At 43.3% G+C, this 21,779-nt stretch overlaps 2 protein-coding genes across 5 annotated transcripts; both read left to right on the top strand.

Moving 5' to 3' along the window:
* The first annotated feature begins 184 nt into the window (after nt 1-184).
* On the top strand, nt 185-10,247 carry LOC106612887 (cullin-5). The gene is made up of 19 exons (XM_014214507.2): nt 185-412; nt 1,329-1,438; nt 1,546-1,645; nt 1,848-2,024; nt 2,166-2,307; nt 2,463-2,608; nt 2,721-2,801; nt 2,910-3,003; nt 3,104-3,234; nt 3,502-3,609; nt 3,829-3,893; nt 4,234-4,366; nt 4,736-4,867; nt 4,954-5,077; nt 5,256-5,431; nt 5,619-5,780; nt 5,924-6,042; nt 6,510-6,633; nt 6,836-10,247. Exons 1-19 carry the CDS (start codon nt 389-391, stop codon nt 7,028-7,030), a joined length of 2,343 nt encoding a protein of 780 aa, XP_014069982.2. The 5' UTR covers nt 185-388; the 3' UTR covers nt 7,031-10,247.
* Nucleotides 10,248-10,606: 359 nt separating this feature from the next.
* LOC106612886 (DCN1-like protein 5) lies at nt 10,607-21,466 on the top strand. 4 transcript variants are annotated; one of them, XM_014214501.2, is made up of 11 exons: nt 10,607-10,897; nt 13,035-13,105; nt 13,309-13,351; nt 13,445-13,547; nt 15,582-15,673; nt 19,846-19,916; nt 20,006-20,097; nt 20,204-20,312; nt 20,480-20,584; nt 20,748-20,850; nt 20,929-21,466. In XM_014214501.2, exons 4-11 carry the CDS (start codon nt 13,477-13,479, stop codon nt 20,985-20,987), a joined length of 702 nt encoding a protein of 233 aa, XP_014069976.1. In that variant the 5' UTR covers nt 10,607-10,897; nt 13,035-13,105; nt 13,309-13,351; nt 13,445-13,476; the 3' UTR covers nt 20,988-21,466. The 4 variants fall into 4 exon arrangements, with proteins under 4 accessions (XP_014069976.1, XP_014069977.1, XP_045580477.1 ...); XM_014214502.2 differs by lacking the exon at nt 13,309-13,351; XM_014214503.2 differs by lacking the exon at nt 13,035-13,105 and having other exon boundaries at nt 10,737-10,897.
* The last annotated feature ends 313 nt before the right edge of the window (nt 21,467-21,779 follow it).

Below are 21,779 nucleotides of genomic sequence, written 5' to 3' on the forward strand. Positions count from 1 at the left end.
ACACGGGACCATATCCCTCCTCTATGTTGCTCACTTGTCTTCAAGTCACATAGCTACTGTACATACCATGCACTGACCTGTAATAAAACTCAGTGGTTCCATGGCAGTCAAAAGCTAAATTTAGCACTGGTCCAGCCACGGCAACTGTGGCCTACTGTATTTATTTTCCAACACCTGCCAAATCCTATTTGGTGCTGTGTCTTAAGTGCAAAGGGCAGCACATAAAAAATGCAGATAACATTTCATGACACAATACTGGAAACTGGAAAAATATCTAGCCTTTTTATCTATATGTCTATTTTTATTGCGCTAAATAGGAAGCTACATTACCTAATCCCCAACCACACACTCGCGAGATTGCGCGAGGAGGGCAGAAGTTGGAGGAAACATGGCGACGTCTAATTTGTTAAAGGTAAGAGCCTCTCACGTCAGCATTTTACCCAGATTTGAAGATTTAATTAAGCGCCCCGATGCCCATAGTCTGGATGTAAATAAGTTAATGAAGGAGTTAAAAATAAACCCGACAACGGACACTGTTTGTCAGGGTTTTTTTGCACTTAAGGAAACAGATATGTATTTCTTGCTAGTTAGCTAGCAAGGGATGCTAAGACTAGCGAGCCAGCCATCTGGCTAACGTGCAATACAGTTGTCACCGGCATAACATTTCCTATTTTAAATTGACAGTTCATCAGTAATATCATACACAGTTCATTGTAGTAACTGTCCAAATCAAACTGTAAGAGAATATGCAGCAGGCTTGTCCAGGTGGTGGAACAATCAGCTGAATTGGCAAGCTAACAATAGTTCCGTTTGACAGCTCTCCAGCACAATAACGTTTAGTGTTACTAGCTAGCTAACTAACTGTACATATTACAGTCTTGACTGTTACAGATTGGTCAGAGTTGGGTGCAACTACACTGTTGACAATGTAGCTAAGGTTTTAGTTGAAGCAGAATTTATTTTAGCGAACTGGACCATTGTAACGTTATGTTTTAAAATAATAGAATTTAAAAAAAACGATTAAACATGCGTTCATTCTGAACAGCGTCAGGCAGTAGCAAGTTACTGAGTAATGGGTTAGTAAGTATGAACTGTGTTCGTTCTCTGGCTCTATCCAGAATGAATGGTTCTATGTACTGGGTAGTGTGGTGGAGAGTAGTGAGTACAGGGTCATATTCATATGGCACGAAACAGAAGCAAACAGATGTGTCTACTTGAAATTGTACAAAAATAAACACTTGTTTTCATTTTCTGTTGCAAAACATTTTCGATAGTGTGCACTAATGAATACGACCCTGAGTAGTAACAGTAGCATCATCTCTCTCCAGAATAAAGGCTCCTTGCAGTTTGAGGACAAGTGGGACCTGATGAGGCCCATCGTTCTCAAGCTGCTGAGACAGGAGTCTGTCACCAAGCAGCAGTGGTTTGACCTCTTCTCGTAAGACACACACACTGCATCACACCACACCAAAAACTGCAAAGCAGACACACCTACTGCACCGCAGACACACACAAAAACCCTATGCTTATTATTGTGTGTTGCAGAGACGTCCATGCTGTGTGTCTGTGGGATGATAAGGGCCCAGCTAAGATCCACCAGGCCCTCAAAGAAGACATCCTAGACTTCATCAAACAAGCTCAGAATGTAAGTGGGACTGTGGGTTACAGATTTTGGTAAGGGTTGAAATCACATTTGAGTTTGGAATGTGCTGTTCACACACACATGCATGCGTACACACACACACACACCTTTCCAGTACAGTGATTACAGTTGCAGGCAAGAGGCTACCCTTAAACTCCTGACCTCTACCTATGCAACATACCTCTGACCTGTGTTTCCATGGCAGCGTGTGTTGAGTCACCAGGATGACACAGCGTTACTGAAGGCCTACATTGTGGAGTGGCGGAAGTTCTTCACACAGTGTGACATCCTGCCCAAACCGTTCTGTCAGCTGGAGATCACACTGATGGGGAAGCAGGGCAGCAACAAGAAGTCTAACGTTGAGGACAGCATCGTACGCAAGGTGATGAGAGTGGGGAGAGGAGGAAGAGAGAGGGGAGAGATGGACAATGCTCTTCTTTTTGATAGTATGCATCAATTGTCTCATCCTGCTTACTCACTCTCTCTCTTTTCCTCTCTCTATCCCCCTCGGCTTCTCTTCTAGTTGATGTTGGACACATGGAACGAGTCGATCTTCTCCAACATAAAAAGCCGTCTTCAGGACAGTGCTATGAAGCTGGTTCACGCTGAGAGGCTGGGAGAGGCATTTGACTCCCAGCTGGTTATAGGAGTACGAGAATCATACGGTAGGACATATACACACTGAGTGGCAAAACATCCACATATTTTATATGGCAAGTTTTTGTGAAGCATGGTGTGTTGACTGTGTGTGTGTGTGTGTGTGTGTGTGTGTGTGTGTGTGTGTGTGTGTGTGTGTGTGTGTGTGTGTGTGTGTGTGTAGTCAACCTGTGCTCTAACCCTGAAGACAAGCTCCAGATCTACAGAGATAACTTTGAGAAGGCCTACCTGGACTCAACTGAGAGGTTTTACAGAACACAGGCCCCATCATACCTACAGCAGAATGGAGTCCAGAACTACATGAAATATGTAAGGACTGCTCTCTCTCTCTGTGTGTGTTGGAGAGAGTGCGTGTCCGTGTGTTGTTGTGACAATTTCTCAGTGGGTGTGTATACATTCACTGATCGTGTGTGTCTTGCAGGCAGACACAAAGCTAAGGGAAGAGGAGAAGAGGGCAGTTCGATACCTCGAGACTCGTCGTGAATGTAACTCTGTCCAAGCAGTGAGTAGACAGACTGTTTACCCATGAGTCTGTATAGACTGGTTTAAACTCATATTCACAGTCAACAGATGAGGTAGATCAATGTTAGTCTCTAATGTCTCTCTCCAGCTGATGGAATGTTGTGTGAACGCTCTGGTGACGTCGTTTAAAGAAACCATCCTGGCCGAATGTCCCGGCATGATCAAACGCAACGAGACAGACAGTGAGTAACACGTTACATTACTACTTTTACCCACCAGCCTTGGGACCGGTTGTAGAAGAGGGTCCTTCTTTGTGTGACGTTAATGTCCTTCCCCATTCAGAGCTCCACCTGATGTTTTCCCTGATGGATAAGGTTCCTAGTGGGATAGAGCCCATGCTGAAAGACCTGGAGGATCACATCATGAACGCTGGGCTGGCTGATATGGTGGCTGCTGCAGAGACTATCACTTCTGTATGTACACACACACAGATCTGTCTTACTATACTTGTGAGGACTTTTTGGCGACCAACAATTGATTCGCATTCAAAATCCTTAACCCTAATTCTAATCCTAACCCTAACTCATATGCCTAAAATGTTCTCACTTTTCTGAATTTGAGTTGGTTACTATTCTTGTGAGGACTTCTGGTACTAGTAAAAAATAGTATAGTAAAACATGTACACACTCAAAATCAGCTAGTATATCTGTATGTTTGTCTTCTTATTCCTGTGTGTGTAGGACTCTGAGAAGTACGTGGAGCAGCTGCTGATGTTGTTTAACCGTTTCAGTAAACTGGTGAAGGAGGCTTTTCAGGACGACCCTCGATTCCTCACTGCCAGAGACAAGGTACACACGCACACACAGCGAGAGAAAAGTGGGTGAAGAGAGGAGACTGAATGGAGGAGCAGAGAGAAAGGGGATGGGGAGGAGAAGGGATGGACGGAGGAGAAAAAAAGTGAGATGAGAGGGAGAGACATGCAGCGAGAGAAAAGATGGTGAATGGAGCAGATGGAGAGAAAAAAGAGAGGAGAGCGGGAGGTTTGACAGTTCTGTGTTTCTCTCCAGGCCTACAAAGCTGTAGTGAACGATGCCACCATCTTTAAACTGGAGCTGCCCCTCAAACAGAAAGGGTAAGACAAACCTGGGTTTTATGTTTATATTATATTCCTTGGTTTTGGGTCAGTATGTCTGCTGGTCCACCCATCACGGAACTTTAGCTGCATCCCGATTCTCCACCCTTTTCCTGAGGGTGCATTTTCACACTCCCGATCATGGATTTAAAAGCATATGATTTGTGGAACAATTGGCTGGAGGTAGTTTCCATTATTGTCAAATTCACGCAAGAAAGTGTGCACGTGTAGACTTCGGAGAAAGGGTGAAGAATCGGATGCCTCCATTGACTTGAATGTAGATGCCTCTTTTAGTAATTATATTTCTATGTGTACTATTCATATGTGTGTCTCTCTACAGGGTAGGTCTGAAAACCCAGCCAGAGTCGAAGTGTCCAGAGCTGCTAGCTAACTACTGTGACATGCTGCTGAGGAAAACCACCCTGAGCAAGAAACTCACCTCAGAGGAGATAGAACTCAAACTCAAAGAAGTGGTGAAGACTCTACCCTAGTACTGTAGAATGAGCCCCCATTCTCAAACGCTTAGTCATGGATTTAAAGCATTGGATTGGTGTAAACATTGGCTGTTGTGAAATCCATGACGAGAAGGGTGTAGAATTAGGATGCAGCCGTAGTCTTGTATCCTGTTTATCCCGAACTCTTCTAGCTGCTGGTATTGAAGTATGTTCAGAATAAGGATGTGTTTTCTCTCCCTCCCTCCTCTCTCTAGTTGCTGGTATTGAAGTATGTTCAGAATAAGGATGTGTTTTCTCTCCCTCCCTCCTCTCTCTAGTTGCTGGTATTGAAGTATGTCCAGAATAAGGATGTGTTCTTTCTCTCTTCTCTTCTCCCCCCCCCCCCAGTTGCTGGTGTTGAAGTATGTTCAGAATAAGGATGTGTTTATGAGGTACCATAAAGCCCACCTGACCAGAAGACTGATCCTGGACATCTCAGCCGACAGCGAGATAGAAGAGAACATGGTGGAGTGGCTCAGGGTAAAAACACACACACACAGACTCTTTCTCTCTCTCTATACCCCCTTTTGATTGTGTTTTTTCCCCTGGGTCGTGTGTGTTTGTAGGAGGTGGGGATGCCTGCAGACTATGTGAATAAGCTGGCCAGGATGTTCCAGGACATTAAAGTATCGGACGATCTCAACCAGGTCTTCAAGGAGATGCACAAACACAACAAGCTGGCTCTACCAGGTAACGCACACTCGCTCTACGAGGTAACAAACACACAGACCTATGGCTTGAGCTTGTGTGATTATTAACCACGGCCTCCATACTCTTCCTGCTGGTGTACCATAGTAATGCACTAATACTCTTTCCTCCCTCTGTTTGTCTCTCTCCCCGATCCTTTTCTCTCTCTCTCTCTCTCCAGCTGACAGTGTGAATATAAAGATCCTGAATGCGGGGGCGTGGTCGAGGAGCAGTGAGAAGGTGTTTGTATCTCTGCCTACTGAGCTGGAGGATCTGATCCCAGAGGTAGAAGACTTCTACAAGAGGAACCACAGCGGGAGGAAACTACACTGGCACCACCTCATGTCCAATGGCATTGTGAGTGGGAAGATACACACACACACACACACACACACACACACACACAGAAAGAGAGAGACAGACAGACACGGTGCACACACACTCACATAATCCGTGGAAAAACGACTATCACCTCATGTCCAACGGAATAGTAATCTCCCTCCTCTCCCCGTGCGTGTGTGTGTGTGCGTGCATGTATGTTTAGATCACCTTCAAGAATGAAATGGGTCATTATGACCTTGAGGTCACGACCTTTCAGCTGGCTGTGCTATTCGCCTGGAACCAGCGGCCGCGGGAGCGAATCAGCTTTGAGAACCTTAAATTGGCTACCGAGCTGCCTGATGCTGAGCTACGACGCACACTCTGGGTAACACACACACACTCTCTGGGATTGAAAAATTAAAGCACACATCCCAATATAAACGCAGTTCATACACAAAGAAGAGACTGAGAGAACAAACAAATGACCTCTTTCTTTCCCTCTCTCTGCTGTCTCTTCTCTGTCTCTAGTCTCTGGTAGCATTTCCTAAACTGAAGAGGCAGGTGTTGTCCTATGAGCCTTCAGTCTCCTCCCCTAAAGACTTCACAGACAGCACCCTGTTCTACGTCAACCAGGACTTTTCTCTCATGTACGTAGCGACAACACTAGCTTTGAACCCACAACACTGTGTTAGCCCCCAGAGCTAAATAAAGGCATTGAATGTACCTAGCGTTACAAAATTCTGGTAACTTGCCACAAATTCCCACGTTTTCAAAAAATGACTAATTGAAGTATTCCAGATTTTCCTGCTTTTTCCATCCTGATTCCAGGAATCTCTGGAATTTGTGCAAAACCTGGGATTTTGGGAAAGATGGGCGTTTTGCAACCTTATTTGCACCTCACTGCAACTGCTGTTGGCTTACCATATTGATTCATGTTCTATTTAGTTAATGTAACTGTATGTTTTCTAACTCATCATTCATTTTGGGGAAGTTTGAATGTTGATGAAAGCTATATTGTCATGATTTCCTACTGAGGACCCGGATGGAATGTTGCGGAGCAGTTTAAGGTGTGATTTCTGATGAGATATTGAGTTCTTTAGTCTCTGTTTCTTAGTAAAAACTCCAAGGTCCAGAAAAGAGGCAAGATTAATCTGATTGGTCGATTGCAGCTGACCACGGAGCGAATGAGAGAGGAGGAGAACGAGGGCATTGTCCAGCTGAGAATATTAAGAACCCAGGTAATGTTACACATTTAAAAGGTACAACTTGAGAAACCTGAAGTTTTAGCACTTTTTTTCCCCCCAGACTTAAATGGCGCACTACTTCCTTCCAGCCTGTAAGCCAAGAGTGAAAATCATAACCATACCAGTTGAATGTGTGGCGCAACGTTGAGTAAAGATATAATGCTGTACGTTGTTTGACCCACCCACCCCTCTCCAGGAGGCCATCATCCAGATTATGAAGATGAGGAAGAGGATCAGTAACGCCCAGCTACAGACAGAGCTGGTAGAGATCCTTAAGAACATGTTCCTGCCCCAGAAGAAGATGATTAAGGAACAGATCGAGTGGCTCATCGAACACAAATACATCAAACGGGACGAGACTGACATCAACACCTTTATCTACATGGCATAGAACCCACTTACCTGGACTGGAACCACCTACTTACCTACCTACCTACTGCTTGACCTGGCTGGATCCTCACTGCTGCAGGAGGAAGAGGAAACAGGAAGAAGAGGGAGGGAGCAGTGGTTGTTTCAGAAGAAGAGGAAGGAGGATGTCTCTCTGCGGCCGGAGGGGGGAGGGGAGGGGCAGGCCAGTTAGTTGTTTGAGATAGATGGTGTACTCTTCAGACTGTGGCGCCACCTGGGGGCCAGGAGGAGGAGTACAGTGGGGCTGACTGACAGTCTCAGTATCACAGTAGTGACGTTATTAAATAAACAAACTCTCCCTGCCTTACCCTCCTTACGCAGTCCGCACAGAGACAGACAGACAGGAGGACTAATGGACTAGTAGTCTATCATTATGGAGTGGATATTGAGGAGTGTATTTTGCCAAATGTACTGTGTGTGTGTGTGTGTGTGTGTGTATATGTGTGTCTGCACCTTGACAGCTTGCTGCTCTGTGGAAGTCTTGCAATCATCTGAGGTCCCGTCACGTGTGTGTGTGTGTGTGTGTGTGTGTGTCACTTTTCCCTCCAGCTCCACCCCCCCCAACTGCCACACCCCTCAGAGAGGGGTGTGGCTCATCACGTAGCAGCCAGTCGCAGAGTGAGAACAAACGAGAACATCATCACTTTTCTGTTTCCTATCTTGTAGGTCAGTGTGTCTGAATGGTTTTATATATCACTTTCATTCTCCTTCTCAATGCTCATCTTTATTTTTGTGAACACTTGTGTGTTGTTGTTGTGTGTATCGTTTGTAAATGCTGCACAGCGTCGTCCAATCGATCGACGTCACAAAGCTCTCTAGCGATCTTTGATTCTCCTATACCTCTCCTCTTCCTTCTCCCCCACCCATAGCCAGTGCAGGACATGACAGGTGTTGTCAGACCATGTGCGGGTGTCATGACTGTTCATGACCCAGGTTTCTTCCCAAATGCCACCATATTCCCTAGGTACTGTATTAGGGTGGCAGGTAGCCTAGTGGTTAGTGCGCTGGGCCAGTAACCCGAAAGGTTGCTGGATCAAATCTGTCGTTCTGCCCCTGAACAAGGCAGTTAACCCACTGTTCCTAGGCCGTCATTGTAAATAAGAATTTGTTCTTAAGTGACTTGCCTAGTTAAATAAAGGTTACATTTAAAAAATATTAATAAATACTTTTGGGGGCAAAAAGTAGTTTTAAATTCCCTATAAAGGGAAAAGTCATTTGTTTCCTATATAGGAACAAGTAGTTTATATTCTCCCTATATATAGAATAGTAAAATCCCTCCAGTGCAATATCTAGAGAGCCCCAACTGCTGGAGCACTTCCTGTGGTGAGAGGTCATGTTGCTAAAGCAATGGCACTGCAGTGTTGCTATTAATGTACCCCACCTTTTACAGAAGATTGTGTGTTGCAGTATATAAGTGGGGAGTAGGGAGGGGTGAGGATGGAAGAACTAGGAAAGTGTTGGGGCCGTGTGTTGTTGACTTGTTTATTTATTTAATTTGTATCAATGTGGTTTGTTTGTATGAGATTGTATGCTAGTGTTTGATAAATAGGTCCGGTCTGTAGCGGGATACTAGGTGTACATAGCCACTTATTAATGTTACATGATGAAATGTATGAGACGACTTAATAACACTATCCCTCTTTGACTCTTTTTTGTTTGAGTTTTACTATTGGGATTGGGATAATGTTATAGTGTGGGAAATGAAATTGCGCACCCTATTCCCTATATAGTGCACTAGTTTTTACCAGGACCAATAGGCCTCTACTCAAAAGTTGTGCACTATGTAGGGAATATGGTGCTATTTGGGATGTAAGCTAGGTAGCAATTTCCTGTTTTCTATCACTCTGAATTGAATGCAACCACATTGGAATTAATTTAGACACCTCAAGACAAAGTGATTGTCATACGAGGGTAACGTTACTTGGGAGTTAGCAGTTATGAATTGTTTGGGCATGATGCCATGGCTTTACTTCATCCTACCATGCTTCATTCATACACACTACATATCTACCCAGTACTGTATAGTCCACCGTTCTACAGTGGAGGACACCTATGAGAAACACACGTACACACACACTGACTATTGCCAAAATAGTTAATTGTTTATTCTATCAGGTAATGTAATGTGTGGATAATTCCTCTACTACCTGTAAACTGTTGGCAATAAGAGGCTCTCCACATGAGCTAGTTACATTTCTCAACAGACTGACTAGTTCAACTTTTGAACAGTTACTCTGAAGGATATCAGCGCTTTGTGAATAAAAAGTGTGTTAATATCATCATTGACAGTTTATGCAGTTATATCGTCCACTGAATGACATTGTGTCCAGCAGGTAGACAGGTTTTAGTACCATTGTTGTTTTCATGTCTTCCTTCCCTGGAATCTGACGTTAATGGTTATGCATCACTGCTGTAGTTGTTGCATCAAAACAACCTGGAGAAGAAGAGTGTGTCTCAAAGGACACCCTATTTCGTGTACTACTGTTGGACCAGGGCCAATATGGCTCTGGTCAAAAGTACTGCACTATATAAGGTGTCATTTGGAATGTAGGCAAAGTGATATTACATTTTAATAATTTAGCAGACACTCTTATCCAGAGTGACTTACAATTAGTGCATTCTTCTTAAGATATGTTATCAGAGTAATGTAATGTACTTAATGTAACTCATGCTGATACACTTAGCGCTTCTCTGGATTTTTGCCATGTTCAGCAATGTTTTAAGATTACAATTTATGCCACTTTATGAGTAACAACAAATGAACAGTATTAAACTAGGACTTAAACTCAACTTTTGTTGTAATAATTCATGTTTTTCTCTCTGCACAGAAATGTCAGGTAGAGCAGGTCTTATTTTGTCAAGAGACTAGACTGACATCTTGCTTCAGTTTTAAGTGTGGTTGTGATGATGGTAGACAGATGGGTAATCATAAGACATGTATCTCTTCCTCTCCTTCCCTACTTGCATATCCGGAGCCTTGTGTAAAAACTCGGTTTTACTGATCATAACATTACCAGATGAATGTGTGTCCCTACTTTGAGAAAAAAATATATAATGCTGTACATTTTGAATGGGAGTATTCTGGCTTTTGGGCTCAACTTCTTTGATGTGCTGCATTATCTTTATTTTTTTTGTTCGTGACTCTGCTTTTTTAAAATATAATTTATTTCCTGGCTAATAAAAACTGTACTGTAAAGAGAGTCATCTCCGCTGCTCTTGGTTTCCTTTGTCTTCTGTTGATTTCTATAGACAGATGAACATGTGCTTCTTCCTCTGTGTACGTTGATAGTAGCCTTCCTGTATGTTAACATGTCATGGCCTCTTCCAAGAGGTCTGACACTTTATGGCACAGAAGATCGTGTGATATTGGCGTTTTATTTATACATAATATATATTTTTTAACTAGGCAAGTCAGTTAAGAACAAATTCTTATTTACAATGACGCCAAACTCGGACGACGCTGGGCCAATTGTGCCTCACCCTATGGGACTTCCAATCACGGCCGGATGTGATGGATTCGAACCAGTTACTGCAGTGACGCCTCTTGCACTGAGATGCAGTGTCTTAGACCACCGCGCGACTCGGGAGCCCGAGTAATCCGTAGTTATATTTCTTTCGATATTTTAAATCAAGCACGGTAAAATGTATATTCGAATAATTCGACCTGTAATGTGATTTATTTCCATAGCTAGTACGACTCAATCGCGCACCCCTTGAAATCAGGTGGTACGTTCCATAGCTCTCTGTTGCCCCGGAAGAAAGCAGTTTGCTTTTACCACTTGGAAAGTGATCAACCGTGAAAGTATATGATCTACTCGCATAAAAAGAAATACAACTCTTGGAATCCAAGGTTTGCATAAAATATTCACATAATTATAATATCCAGAACGGTGTTGTAACCGGTGGATGAACTGACGTAAACCTGTGGCAAATATTTAGCTAGCCAACAACGGCTAAATACGTTTTCTGACTTCAAGTTCTGTTGAGAAACTAACTTAGCTACCGTTAGCTAGTTAACATTCCAGCTAATCGTTTCCATTGTTTTGGTCGAATTCGACTGATCTCTGTACCCCATGTATTCTAGCTAGATGGTCCGACATATTCGACTCTGTTGGCTTTTGAACATCATGACAGAAATAACCTGCGAACTGGTTAGCTGAAGTAGTTGGATGTTAGCTACCCGCGTTCGTTGGCTAGTTAGCGAACTAATTAGCTTAGATTTTTAGCCAACTCTGGCTAGTTATGTCTTAATTTTGTTGATAACTACAAAGAAGCAAAGCCCCAGTCGTGTGTATTGTTGTGATCTTTATACACATAACGTTAGTTAGTTTTGTGGTTGAGATGATTAATTACATGTATAGATTTAGCCAGATCAAGATTATATTCCTTGTTTCACTTAACGTTAGCTAGCTAGTTAACGTAAATTGATTGCCAAATAACGTTCATCCGGTAAGTTAATGTGACATTTTAAAACTTGCATCGTTGGGATGGTTCGTAAGCAAGCATTTCGCTGTAAAGTCTACACCAGTTGTATTCCGGTCATGGGATGAATACAATTTGATTTGGAACATCAATGCATATTGTTAGCCTTTGCTTTGGCTTCGCAATCGCAGTTAACATTGCTAGCTAACGTTAGTACTCATGCTAGACCTGTCATACGAAATCTTGTATATTTTCAAATTGTTTTTGATAACCGTTCTTCCCTACTTTGGCATTGTACTATAGTTAATATTTAGACAAGCTATCTAACTAGTTACCAGGTACAGTGGGTTTATGAATGTTTCTCTCCGTTCTGCATTACGGTGACGCAGTTATTCAGACCAGTGTTTAACGTTAACTAGCACCTACGACAATAATTGCGAGAAACTCTTGCATGTGTGTCGATGAATATCGTTATTTGTTGTAGTTCTATGTACGTTAACTGGTTAGCTAGCTAGTAGAGTAGCAATCATTGATGTGTCACCCCCCCTGTCAGAACAACCTCAATTCGTCGGGGCATGGACCCTACAAGGTGTCGAAAGCATTCCACATGGATGCTGGCCCAGGTTGACTCTACAAACTGTTGAAAGCGTTGTGTGAGGAAAAAAACAGCAGTGGAGGCAGTTCTTGACAACAAACCTGTGAGCCTGGAACCTACTATAATACCCCATTCAAAGGCACTTAAATATTTTGTCTTGCCAATTCATCCTCTGAATGGCACACATACACAATCCATGTCTGAATTGTCTCGAGGCTTAAAAATCCTTCTTTAAACTGTCTCTTTCCCTTCATCTACACGGCTTGAAGTGGATTTAACAAGTGACATCAGTAAGAATTCATATCCTTCACCTGGATTTACTTGGTCGGTCATGGAAAGAGCAGAGAAAGAGTTCTTAATGTGTTGTATACTCAGTGTATTCACATGCACGCCACACACAGCCTAGTTTCAGCAAGAGTATGCCTCTCAATTGGTTGTGGCATGGAACAGCTCACAAAATAACGACAACGGTAGCCGGTAGGGTATGTAGGAAAGATGTTACTAACAGTAAATGCTGTTAGTAACAGCGCTGTTTGAATTAACATTTCCTAAGGCCTTCCCAATTTAATGTTGACTGCAAAGTAATCCTACCTGCCAGAATTATATCAGATTTTTATAAATTTGGTTTGCAAACTGACATCACATGTACTGTACTGTAGGCCTACATTGTACAGTACAGAAACACAGAAAATTAGAGTATACCCACTTCTCCAGGCAGCACTACACCACTGCAGCTACTGTCTATTGAATGGGCTAAGGTCCACATTGGATGAGATCTGTTTGTTTAGGCTAGCTAGCTGCTTCGATATACAGTCAATTGGCTAACATTAAACATGGGAGTTATCTGATCTGTGGTTTACGCCTTGTCTGGCACACAACGGCGAAAAACCACTTACACAAGACAAAGATAGCTTGCCAGTATATTAGCTAATATGTCATCTCCCCTCTCCCTCACTCTCTGTTGCCGTAGGATAGTACACAGTGTTCGGACTGGCTGAGGAGGCAGATCTACAGACAATATCACATACGCTGGACAGATTTGTAAGTTAACAGACTCATGAGGGAACTATTGGGATGGCCCAGAACTATAGCTAGTTGAGCCACTGCCAGAGTAGGGGCATTCTAAGAGTTGATTAGCTATGTGATGTGACCATACCGTCTTGTCTTTATGTATGCTTTATAATGTTATTGTACTATGTAGTTCATCACATCACGTCTCACTGTAAACTGTGTTTTCATTATAGAATCTTATAGATTTGAATGGACAAGGAGACCAGAAATACATAGGTACTTCTCCTATATACTATCTGTAAATAGTATACTGTTTATGGTATGGCTTTTGGCTGGGTGAGCTGACATTCAGTGTGTGTGTGGACCCAGCCCAGCTAGTTAACCCGTGTGGTGACTCCGCGATGCCTGTGAAGAAGAAGAGGAAGTCTTCAGGTTCAGATGACCCGGGACTCAGGAAGTGTAAAATCACCTGGTGAGGAACACTACCCGTCACCCCTGCTCCTCACCCATCACCCCTGCCCTCCTTCCCCACCATCCCTCACCCACCTCCTGCTCCTCACCTAACCACTTTTCCCACCATCCTCCACTATTGGATGTTTGGTATTTTCCCTCCACCCTCTACACCCCACCCACTGCTGTATTTAGTGCTGTAGTGGAACTCTGCCTCACCCAACCCTTCTACTGTAGACCCTCCTCCTCACCCATTCCACTGTGTGTGTTGCAGCTGCTGCTTGCTGGCTTTGCTCTGTGCAGTGAGCCTGGCTGCTTGACTTAAAGAACTCAACACTCAGCACATATTTGTCCCCTTATGCAACACAGACCTCAGTCAGTCCACAGGAAAGAAGAGGGGGAGGAGTGTGTGTGACACTGAATATCCTGAGAACTCCTCTAATACATTTGTCCGAGTCTGTTTAGTGACCATGTTCTATCCCGTGTTGTAGTTTCTGACTGGATTCTAACCGCGTTGTAGTTTCTGACTGGGTTCTAACCCGCGTTGTAGTTTCTGACTGGGTTCTAACCCACATTGTAGTTTCTGACTGGGTTCTATCCCACGTTGTAGTTTCTGACTGGGTTCTAACCCGTGTTGTAGTTTCTGACTGGGTTCTAACCCGCGTTGTATTTTCTGACTGGGTTCTAACCCGCGTTGTATTTTCTGACTGGGTTCTATCCCGCGTTGTAGTTTCTGACTGGGTTCTATCCCGCGTTGTAGTTTCTGACTGGGTTCTAACCCGCGTTGTAGTTTCTGACTGGGTTCTAACCCGCGTTGTAGTTTCTGACTGGGTTCTAACCCGCGTTGTAGTTTCTGACTGGGTTCTGTCCCGCGTTGTAGTTTCTGACTGGGTTCTATCCCGCGTTGTAGTTTCTGACTGGGTTCTAACCCGCGTTGTAGTTTCTGACTGGGTTCTATCCCGCGTTGTAGTTTCTGACTGGGTTCTATCCCGCGTTGTAGTTTCTGACTGGGTCCTATCCCGCGTTGTAGTTTCTGACTGGGTCCTATCCCGCGTTGTAGTTTCTGACTGTGTTCTATCCCGCGTTGTAGTTTCTGACTGGGTCCTATCCCGCGTTGTAGTTTCTGACTGGGTCCTATCCCGCGTTGTAGTTTCTGACTGGGTCCTATCCCGCGTTGTAGTTTCTGACTGGGTCCTATCCCGCGTTGTAGTTTCTGACTGGGTCCTATCCCGCGTTGTAGTTTCTGACTGGGTCCTATCCCGCGTTGTAGTTTCTGACTGGGTCCTATTCCGCGTTGTAGTTTCTGACTGGGTCCTATCCCGGCGTTGTAGTTTCTGACTGGGTCCTATCCCGCGTTGTAGTTTCTGACTGGGTCCTATCCCGCGTTGTAGTTTCTGACTGGGTCCTATCCCGCGTTGTAGTTTCTGACTGGGTCCTATCCCGCGTTGTAGTTTCTGACTGGGTCCTATCCCGCGTTGTAGTTTCTGACTGGGTCCTATCCCGCGTTGTAGTTTCTGACTGGGTCCTATCCCGCGTTGTAGTTTCTGACTGGGTCCTATCCCGCGTTGTAGTTTCTGACTGGGTCCTATCCCGCGTTGTAGTTTCTGACTGGGTCCTATCCCGCGTTGTAGTTTCTGACTGGGTTCTATCCCGCGTTGTAGTTTCTGACTGGGTTCTATCCCGCGTTGTAGTTTCTGACTGGGTTCTATCCCGCGTTGTAGTTTCTGACTGGTCCTATCCCGCGTTGTAGTTTCTGACTGGGTCCTATCCCGCGTTGTAGTTTCTGACTGGGTCCTATCCCGCGTTGTAGTTTCTGACTGGGTCCTATCCCGCGTTGTAGTTTCTGACTGGGTCCTATCCCGCGTTGTAGTTTCTGACTGGGTCCTATCCCGCGTTGTAGTTTCTGACTGGGTCCTATCCCGCGTTGTAGTTTCTGACTGGGTTCAAACCCGCGTTGTAGTTTCTGACTGTGTTCTATCCTGTATATTGTAGTTTCTGACTGTGTTCTATCCTGTATATTGTAGTTTCTGACTGTGTTCTATCCTGTATGTTGTAGTTTCTGCAGACCCCAGGCTCCAGGCCGGTTGATCAGCCCAGAGGACCAGTTCTCCAATAAGAAATGTCTGGCCTGGTTCTACGAGTACACAGGTACAGTGCCTTCAGAAAGTATTCATACCCCTTGACTTATTTCTCACCTATCTACACACAATACCCCATAATGACAAAGTGAAAACATGTTTTTAGAAATATTAGCAAATTTACTGAAAATAAAATGCAGAAATATCTCATTTACATAAGTATTCACACCACTGAGTAAGTACATGTACACCTTTGGCAGTGATTACAGCTCTGGGCAATGTTCCCTCAAAAAAAATTAGGCACTGAGCAAATTTCTGGTCTGCTGAGCACAAACTTGAACATTGTGAAAATTCTGTGCAACTTTACTGTGAACACTGAGGCTGTTCTCGCTTTAAGGTTATAACAGTGGCCTAGTAGGCTACTGTGGCTATTTGATCATAATGTAGGTCTACCAGAGTGGCCTACCATAAAAAACAATGGAGAAAATGTATCCCAAAATGTATTCAGCCTACAGTAGCAGCCAATGTGTGATGTTAAATGTAAGCCTATATTCCATGAGACTTTTGAAAAAAACATTTAGGGATTGACACTAACCTGTTTATCCGCTTGTCCTTCAGACAAGGAGGTGACTGAACATGTTGTGGCGTTTGATGCAAGAAATCACTTTACGAAATAAAATGCATTATTATTCCCTTACCAATATTGGCTACTTAGCTTATTCAAGCCTCTCAAATTGCCCCTTAAAGACAGAAAAAAGCTATTTACCTGACTGACATTTCAAAGATGCCTAGAAAGGCACCTGTTTTTTGCTCTTGTAGGACAAAACCACTCCCCCATTACTGACTGGAAATGAGCTATAACTGAGCTAATAACTTACTTATTAGCAAAGAATATGAACAAATGTACACAACTGGCTACATGCAGCTCTTGCTTTGATCTCAAAACAAGCGCATCTACTTGTGACCACTCATGCTCTAAACACAGTCCAGTTCAAAGTGAAGGGCACAGATCCATATACAGTGGGGGGAAAAAGTATTTGATTCCCTGCTGATTTTGTACGTTTGCCCACTGACAAAGAAAGGATCAGTCTATAATTTTAATGGTAGGTTTATTTGAACAGTGAGAGACAGAATAACAACAACAAAAATCCAGAAAAACGCATGTCAAAAATGTTATAAATTGATTTGCATTTTAATGAGGGAAATAAGTATTTGACCCCCTCTCAATCAGAAAGATTTCTGGCTCCCAGGTGTCTTTTATACAGGTAACAAGCTGAGATTAGGAGCACACTCTTAAAGGGAGTGCTCCTAACCGCAGCTTGTTACCTGTAAAAAAGACACCTCTCCACAGAAGCAATCAATCAATCAGATTCCAAACTCTCCACCATGGCCAAGACCAAAGAGCTCTCCAAGGATGTCAGGGACAAGATTGTAGACCGACACAAGGCTGGAATGGGCTACAAGACCATCGCCAAGCAGCTTGGTGAGAAGGTGACAACAGTTGGTGCGATTATTCGCAAATGGAAGAAACACAAAAGAACTGTCAATATCCCTCGGCCTGGGGCTCCATGTAAGATCCCACCTCGTGGAGTTGCAATGATCATGAGAACGGTGAGGAATCAGCCCAGAACTACACGGGAGGATCTTGTCAATGATCTCAAGGCAGCTGGGACCATAGTCACCAAGAAAACAATTGGTAACACACTACGCCGTGAAGGACTGAAATCCTGCAGTGCCCGCAAGGTCCCCCTGCTCAAGAATACATATACATGCCCGTCTGAAGTTTGCCAATGAACATCTGAATGACTCAGAGGACAACTGGTGAAAGTGTTGTGGTCAGATGAGACCAAAATGGAGCTCTTTGATATCAACTCAACTCGCCGTGTTTGGAGGAGGAGGAATGCTGCCAATGACCCCAAGAACACCATCTCCACCGTCAAACATGGAGGTGGAAACATTATGCTTCGAGGACAACTTCACCGCATCAAAGAGACGATTGACGGGGCCATGTACCGTCAAATCTTGGGTGAGAACCTCCTTCCCTCAGCCAGGGCATTGAAAATGGGTCGTGGATGGGTATTCCAGCATGACAATGACCCAAAACACACGGCCAAGGCAACAAAGGAGTGGCTCAAGAAGAAGCACATTAAGGTCCTGGAGTGGCCTAGCCAGTCTCCAGACCTTAAATCCCATAGAAAATCTGTGGAGGGAGCTGAAGGTTCGAGTTGCCAAACGTCAGCCTCGAAACCTTAATGACTTGGAGAAGATCTGCAAAGAGGAGTGGGACAAAATCCCTCCTGAGATGTGTGCAAACCTGGTGGCCAACTACAAGAAACGTCTGACCTCTGTGATTGCCAACAAGGGTTTTGCCACCAAGTACTAAGTCATGTTTTGCAGAGGGGTCAAATACTTATTTCCCTCATTAAAATGCAAATCATTTTATAACATTTTTGACATGCGTTTTTCTGATTTTTTTTGTTGTTATTCTGTCTCTCACTGTTAAAATAAACCTACTATTAAAGTTATAGACTGATCATTTCTTTGTAAGTGGGCAAACCTACAAAATCAGCAGGGGATCAAATACTTTTTTCCCCCACTGTATGGCAATGGTCTATTTGCATATAGGAAAACTGAAGTTCTGATTGGTTATGGTGCACCGGTCTGACTGTCAATGCAACACGGAGTCATGACTGTCAATGCAATAGAATCTGTAGTTTATTTCAGTATGTTGCATTGAAAGGGGATAGTATTGCATTGATTTGATGACAATTCGCACAGTAGAGGAAAATTGGCTATAAGTCTTTCTGGTAAGTCTCTAAGCGCTTTGCACACCTGGATTGCACAATATTTGCACATTATTTTTTAAATTCTTCAAACTCTGTCAAGTTGGTTGTTAATCATGCCTAGACAGCATTTTCAAGTCTTGCCATAGATTAAGCCAATTTAAGTCAAAACTGTAACTAGGCCACTTGACATTCAATGTCATCTTGGTAAGCAACTCCGGTGTATATTTGGTCTTGTGTTTTAGGTTATTGTCCTGCTGAAAGGTGAATTTGTCTCTGTGTTTGTTGGAAAGCAGACTCAACCAGAATTTCCTGTAGGATTTCGCCTGTGCTTAGCTCTATTCCGTTTTTTTTATCCTAAAAAAACTCCCTAATCCTTGCCGATGACAAGCATACTCATAACATGATGCAGCCACCACCATGCTTGAAAATATGAAGAGTGGTACTCAGTGATGTGTTGTTATGGATTTGCCCCAAACATCATGCACATCATGCTTTGTATTTAGGACATAAAGTTTATTTCTTTGCCAAATTCTTTTCAATTTTATTTTAGTACATTATTGCAAACAGGGGGATGTTTTGGAATATTTTTTATTCTGTTCAGACTTCCTTCTTTTTACTCTGCCATTTAGGTTAGTATTATGGAGTAACTACAATGTTGTTGATCCATTTCTCCTATCACAGGCATTAAACTCTGTAACAGTTTTAAAATCACCATGGTGAAATCCCTGAGCGGCTTCCTTCCTCTCCGGCAACTGAGTTGGGAAGGACGCCTGTAGCTTTGAGTGACTGGGTGTATTGATATACCATCCAAAGTGTAATTAATAACTTCACCATTCTCAAAGGGATATTCAATGTCTGCGTTTGTTCATTTTTACCCATCTACCAAAAGGTGTCCTCCTTTGTGAGGCATTGAAAAACGTCCTTGGTCTTTGTGTTTGAATCTGTTTAAAATTCACTGCTTGACTGAGAGACCTTACAGATAATTGTATGCGTGAGGTACAGAGATGAGGTAGTCGTTCAAAAATCATGTTAAACACTATTATTGCCTTAAGCACATTTTTACTCCTGAACTTTAGGCTTGCCATAACAAAGGGATTGAATACTTATTGACTCAAGATATTTCAGCTTTTCATTTTTCATTCATTTGTAAACATTTAAAAAAAAATGTAATTCCACTTTGACATTGTGTGTAGGCCGATGACACAATCTGTTTCATCATTTTTAAATCCAGGCTGTATCCCAACAAAATGTGGAAAAAGTCAAGGGGTGTGAATACTTTCTGAAGGCACTGTGTCACATCATGATGATCATAGATTGCCCTATTAACTTTGATACACACTCTGATTAGAACTCTTTAAGTCGCAAGGAAAGCTCAAGTTGATTATTGGTCACTAAGTATTGAGTCATTTATACCATTCTGTGTGTTTTGTGCATGCTTCCCGTGTGTTTGTGCCAGGTCCAGATGAGGTGTTGGGTCCAGAGGGGATGGAGAAGTTCTGTGAAGACATTGGAGTGGAACCAGAAAACGTTAGTCTTCCTCCTCTTTTCTCTTCACCCACCATCATCCATCGTTGATAATTATGATGCATATTCTCTCTCCCCTCTCTCTTTTTCAGATAATCATGTTAGTTTTAGCCTGGAAACTAGAAGCACCAAATATGGGATTTTTCACTAAGGAGGAGTGGCTTAAGGGAATGACTTTACTACAGTGAGTAACCTTGATTTACCACATCACATGTCTGTTTCTGACGCTTCTGATTCTATAGGTGTGACTGGGAAACCATGTTTGTTTGTGACACTACACCCCCCTATAGGTGTGACTGCATAGAGAGGTTACAGGGGAAACTGGACTACTTGCGCAATCAGCTCAACGACACAATCATCTTTAAAAACATCTACAGATACGCCTTCGACTTTGCCAGAGTGAGTCATCTATCACTGGTTCATAGTCAGGAAATGGTTTGACTTCCTGAGGAGAGGGTCTGGATGGCAGATGTACTTACATTATCTCTCCCTCTTTAACATCTATCTTACTCCTCCATCTGCCTCTCCTCCTCTCCTTCCTCTCTTCTTCCCCTTCTCTCCCCCAGGATAAGGACCAGAGGAGTCTGGACATGGACACAGCTAAGTCCATGCTAGCGTTGCTACTGGGGAGAACATGGCCACTGTTCCCTGTCTTCAACCAGTTTCTGGAGGTAACACACACCCTATGTTGAACACAGCTGTGTGGTTCCTGCATTGACTCGCTCCTAATATCCATCTCCTTCTCTTCTCTCTGTCCTCCCCCTCTCCCCGCTTTTCTACACTCTCTTCCTCCATTTTCTCTCATCCCCCTTGCTTCTCTCTCCTCCCCTGCAGCAGTCCAAGTACAAGGTGATGAATAAAGACCAGTGGTATAACGTCTTAGAGTTTAGTCGTACAGTCAGCACAGACCTCAGTAACTATGACGAGGATGGAGCCTGTGAGTACACACACTAAAACACACTAAAAAACATACATACACAGTCCCTCACACTAACACTACTCTCTCTCTCTGCAGGGCCGGTGTTATTGGATGAGTTTGTGGAGTGGCAGAAAGCTCGGCTGGCAGCACTATAGGGGAGGACACTCGCCAAACCGCAGAAGAGGAGAAAGAGGGAGCAGGAAAGCAAGAGAGAGAAGCAATGCAAGCGAGCGAAAGAGAGAAGCACACATGAGGATGTTCTGCCTCCATTTGAAATATACAGAAACCGCACACACACCTTCCATGGACTGTGCACACATACACGCATACAGTGTCACGGAGCGCACACACACTTCCAGTGATGGCCTCTGTGCTTCGTGGGACAAACAGTGAAGTCCTCTCTTTCTCTCTGAAAAGACTTTTTCAGTGTTAATTTAAACAAGTTCAACAAGAAGAAAATAACTAAATAACTATTTTTCATATGTATTGCATCTGTGGCCACAGTTCTCTAGCCAGTGTTGTTAAGATCGACTGGGGAATTTTTCTGTTTCATTTAACATTTATTCCATTCATTTGAGTCTTACCTTGTTTATAGTGTCTTCAGAACAAGAATAAAGAATGGAATTGTACCAAACCTGCTTCTAACCTCATCGCTACAACCAAATATACTGGGCTGTGATTGGTACTACCAAATTCATTTACCAGAGACTTTTGTCTTATGGTCTGGTGGATCAACATGTCAAACATGGCCTTCGTTAAAGGTCCAATGCAGCCGTTTTATGTCAATATCAAATCAATTCAGGGTAACGATTAAGTACCTTACTGTGATTGTTTTAAATTAAAATGCTAAAAAAGAAACATAACTTAGCAATTATTCAAGCAAGAATTTTGCTAGGACTGTCTGGGAGTGGTCTGAGTGGGGAGGGGAAAACAAAATGTTATTGGCA

The sequence above is a fragment of the Salmo salar genome, chromosome ssa09, assembly GCF_905237065.1.
Source record: "Salmo salar chromosome ssa09, Ssal_v3.1, whole genome shotgun sequence".
Lineage (NCBI taxonomy): Eukaryota > Metazoa > Chordata > Actinopteri > Salmoniformes > Salmonidae > Salmo > Salmo salar.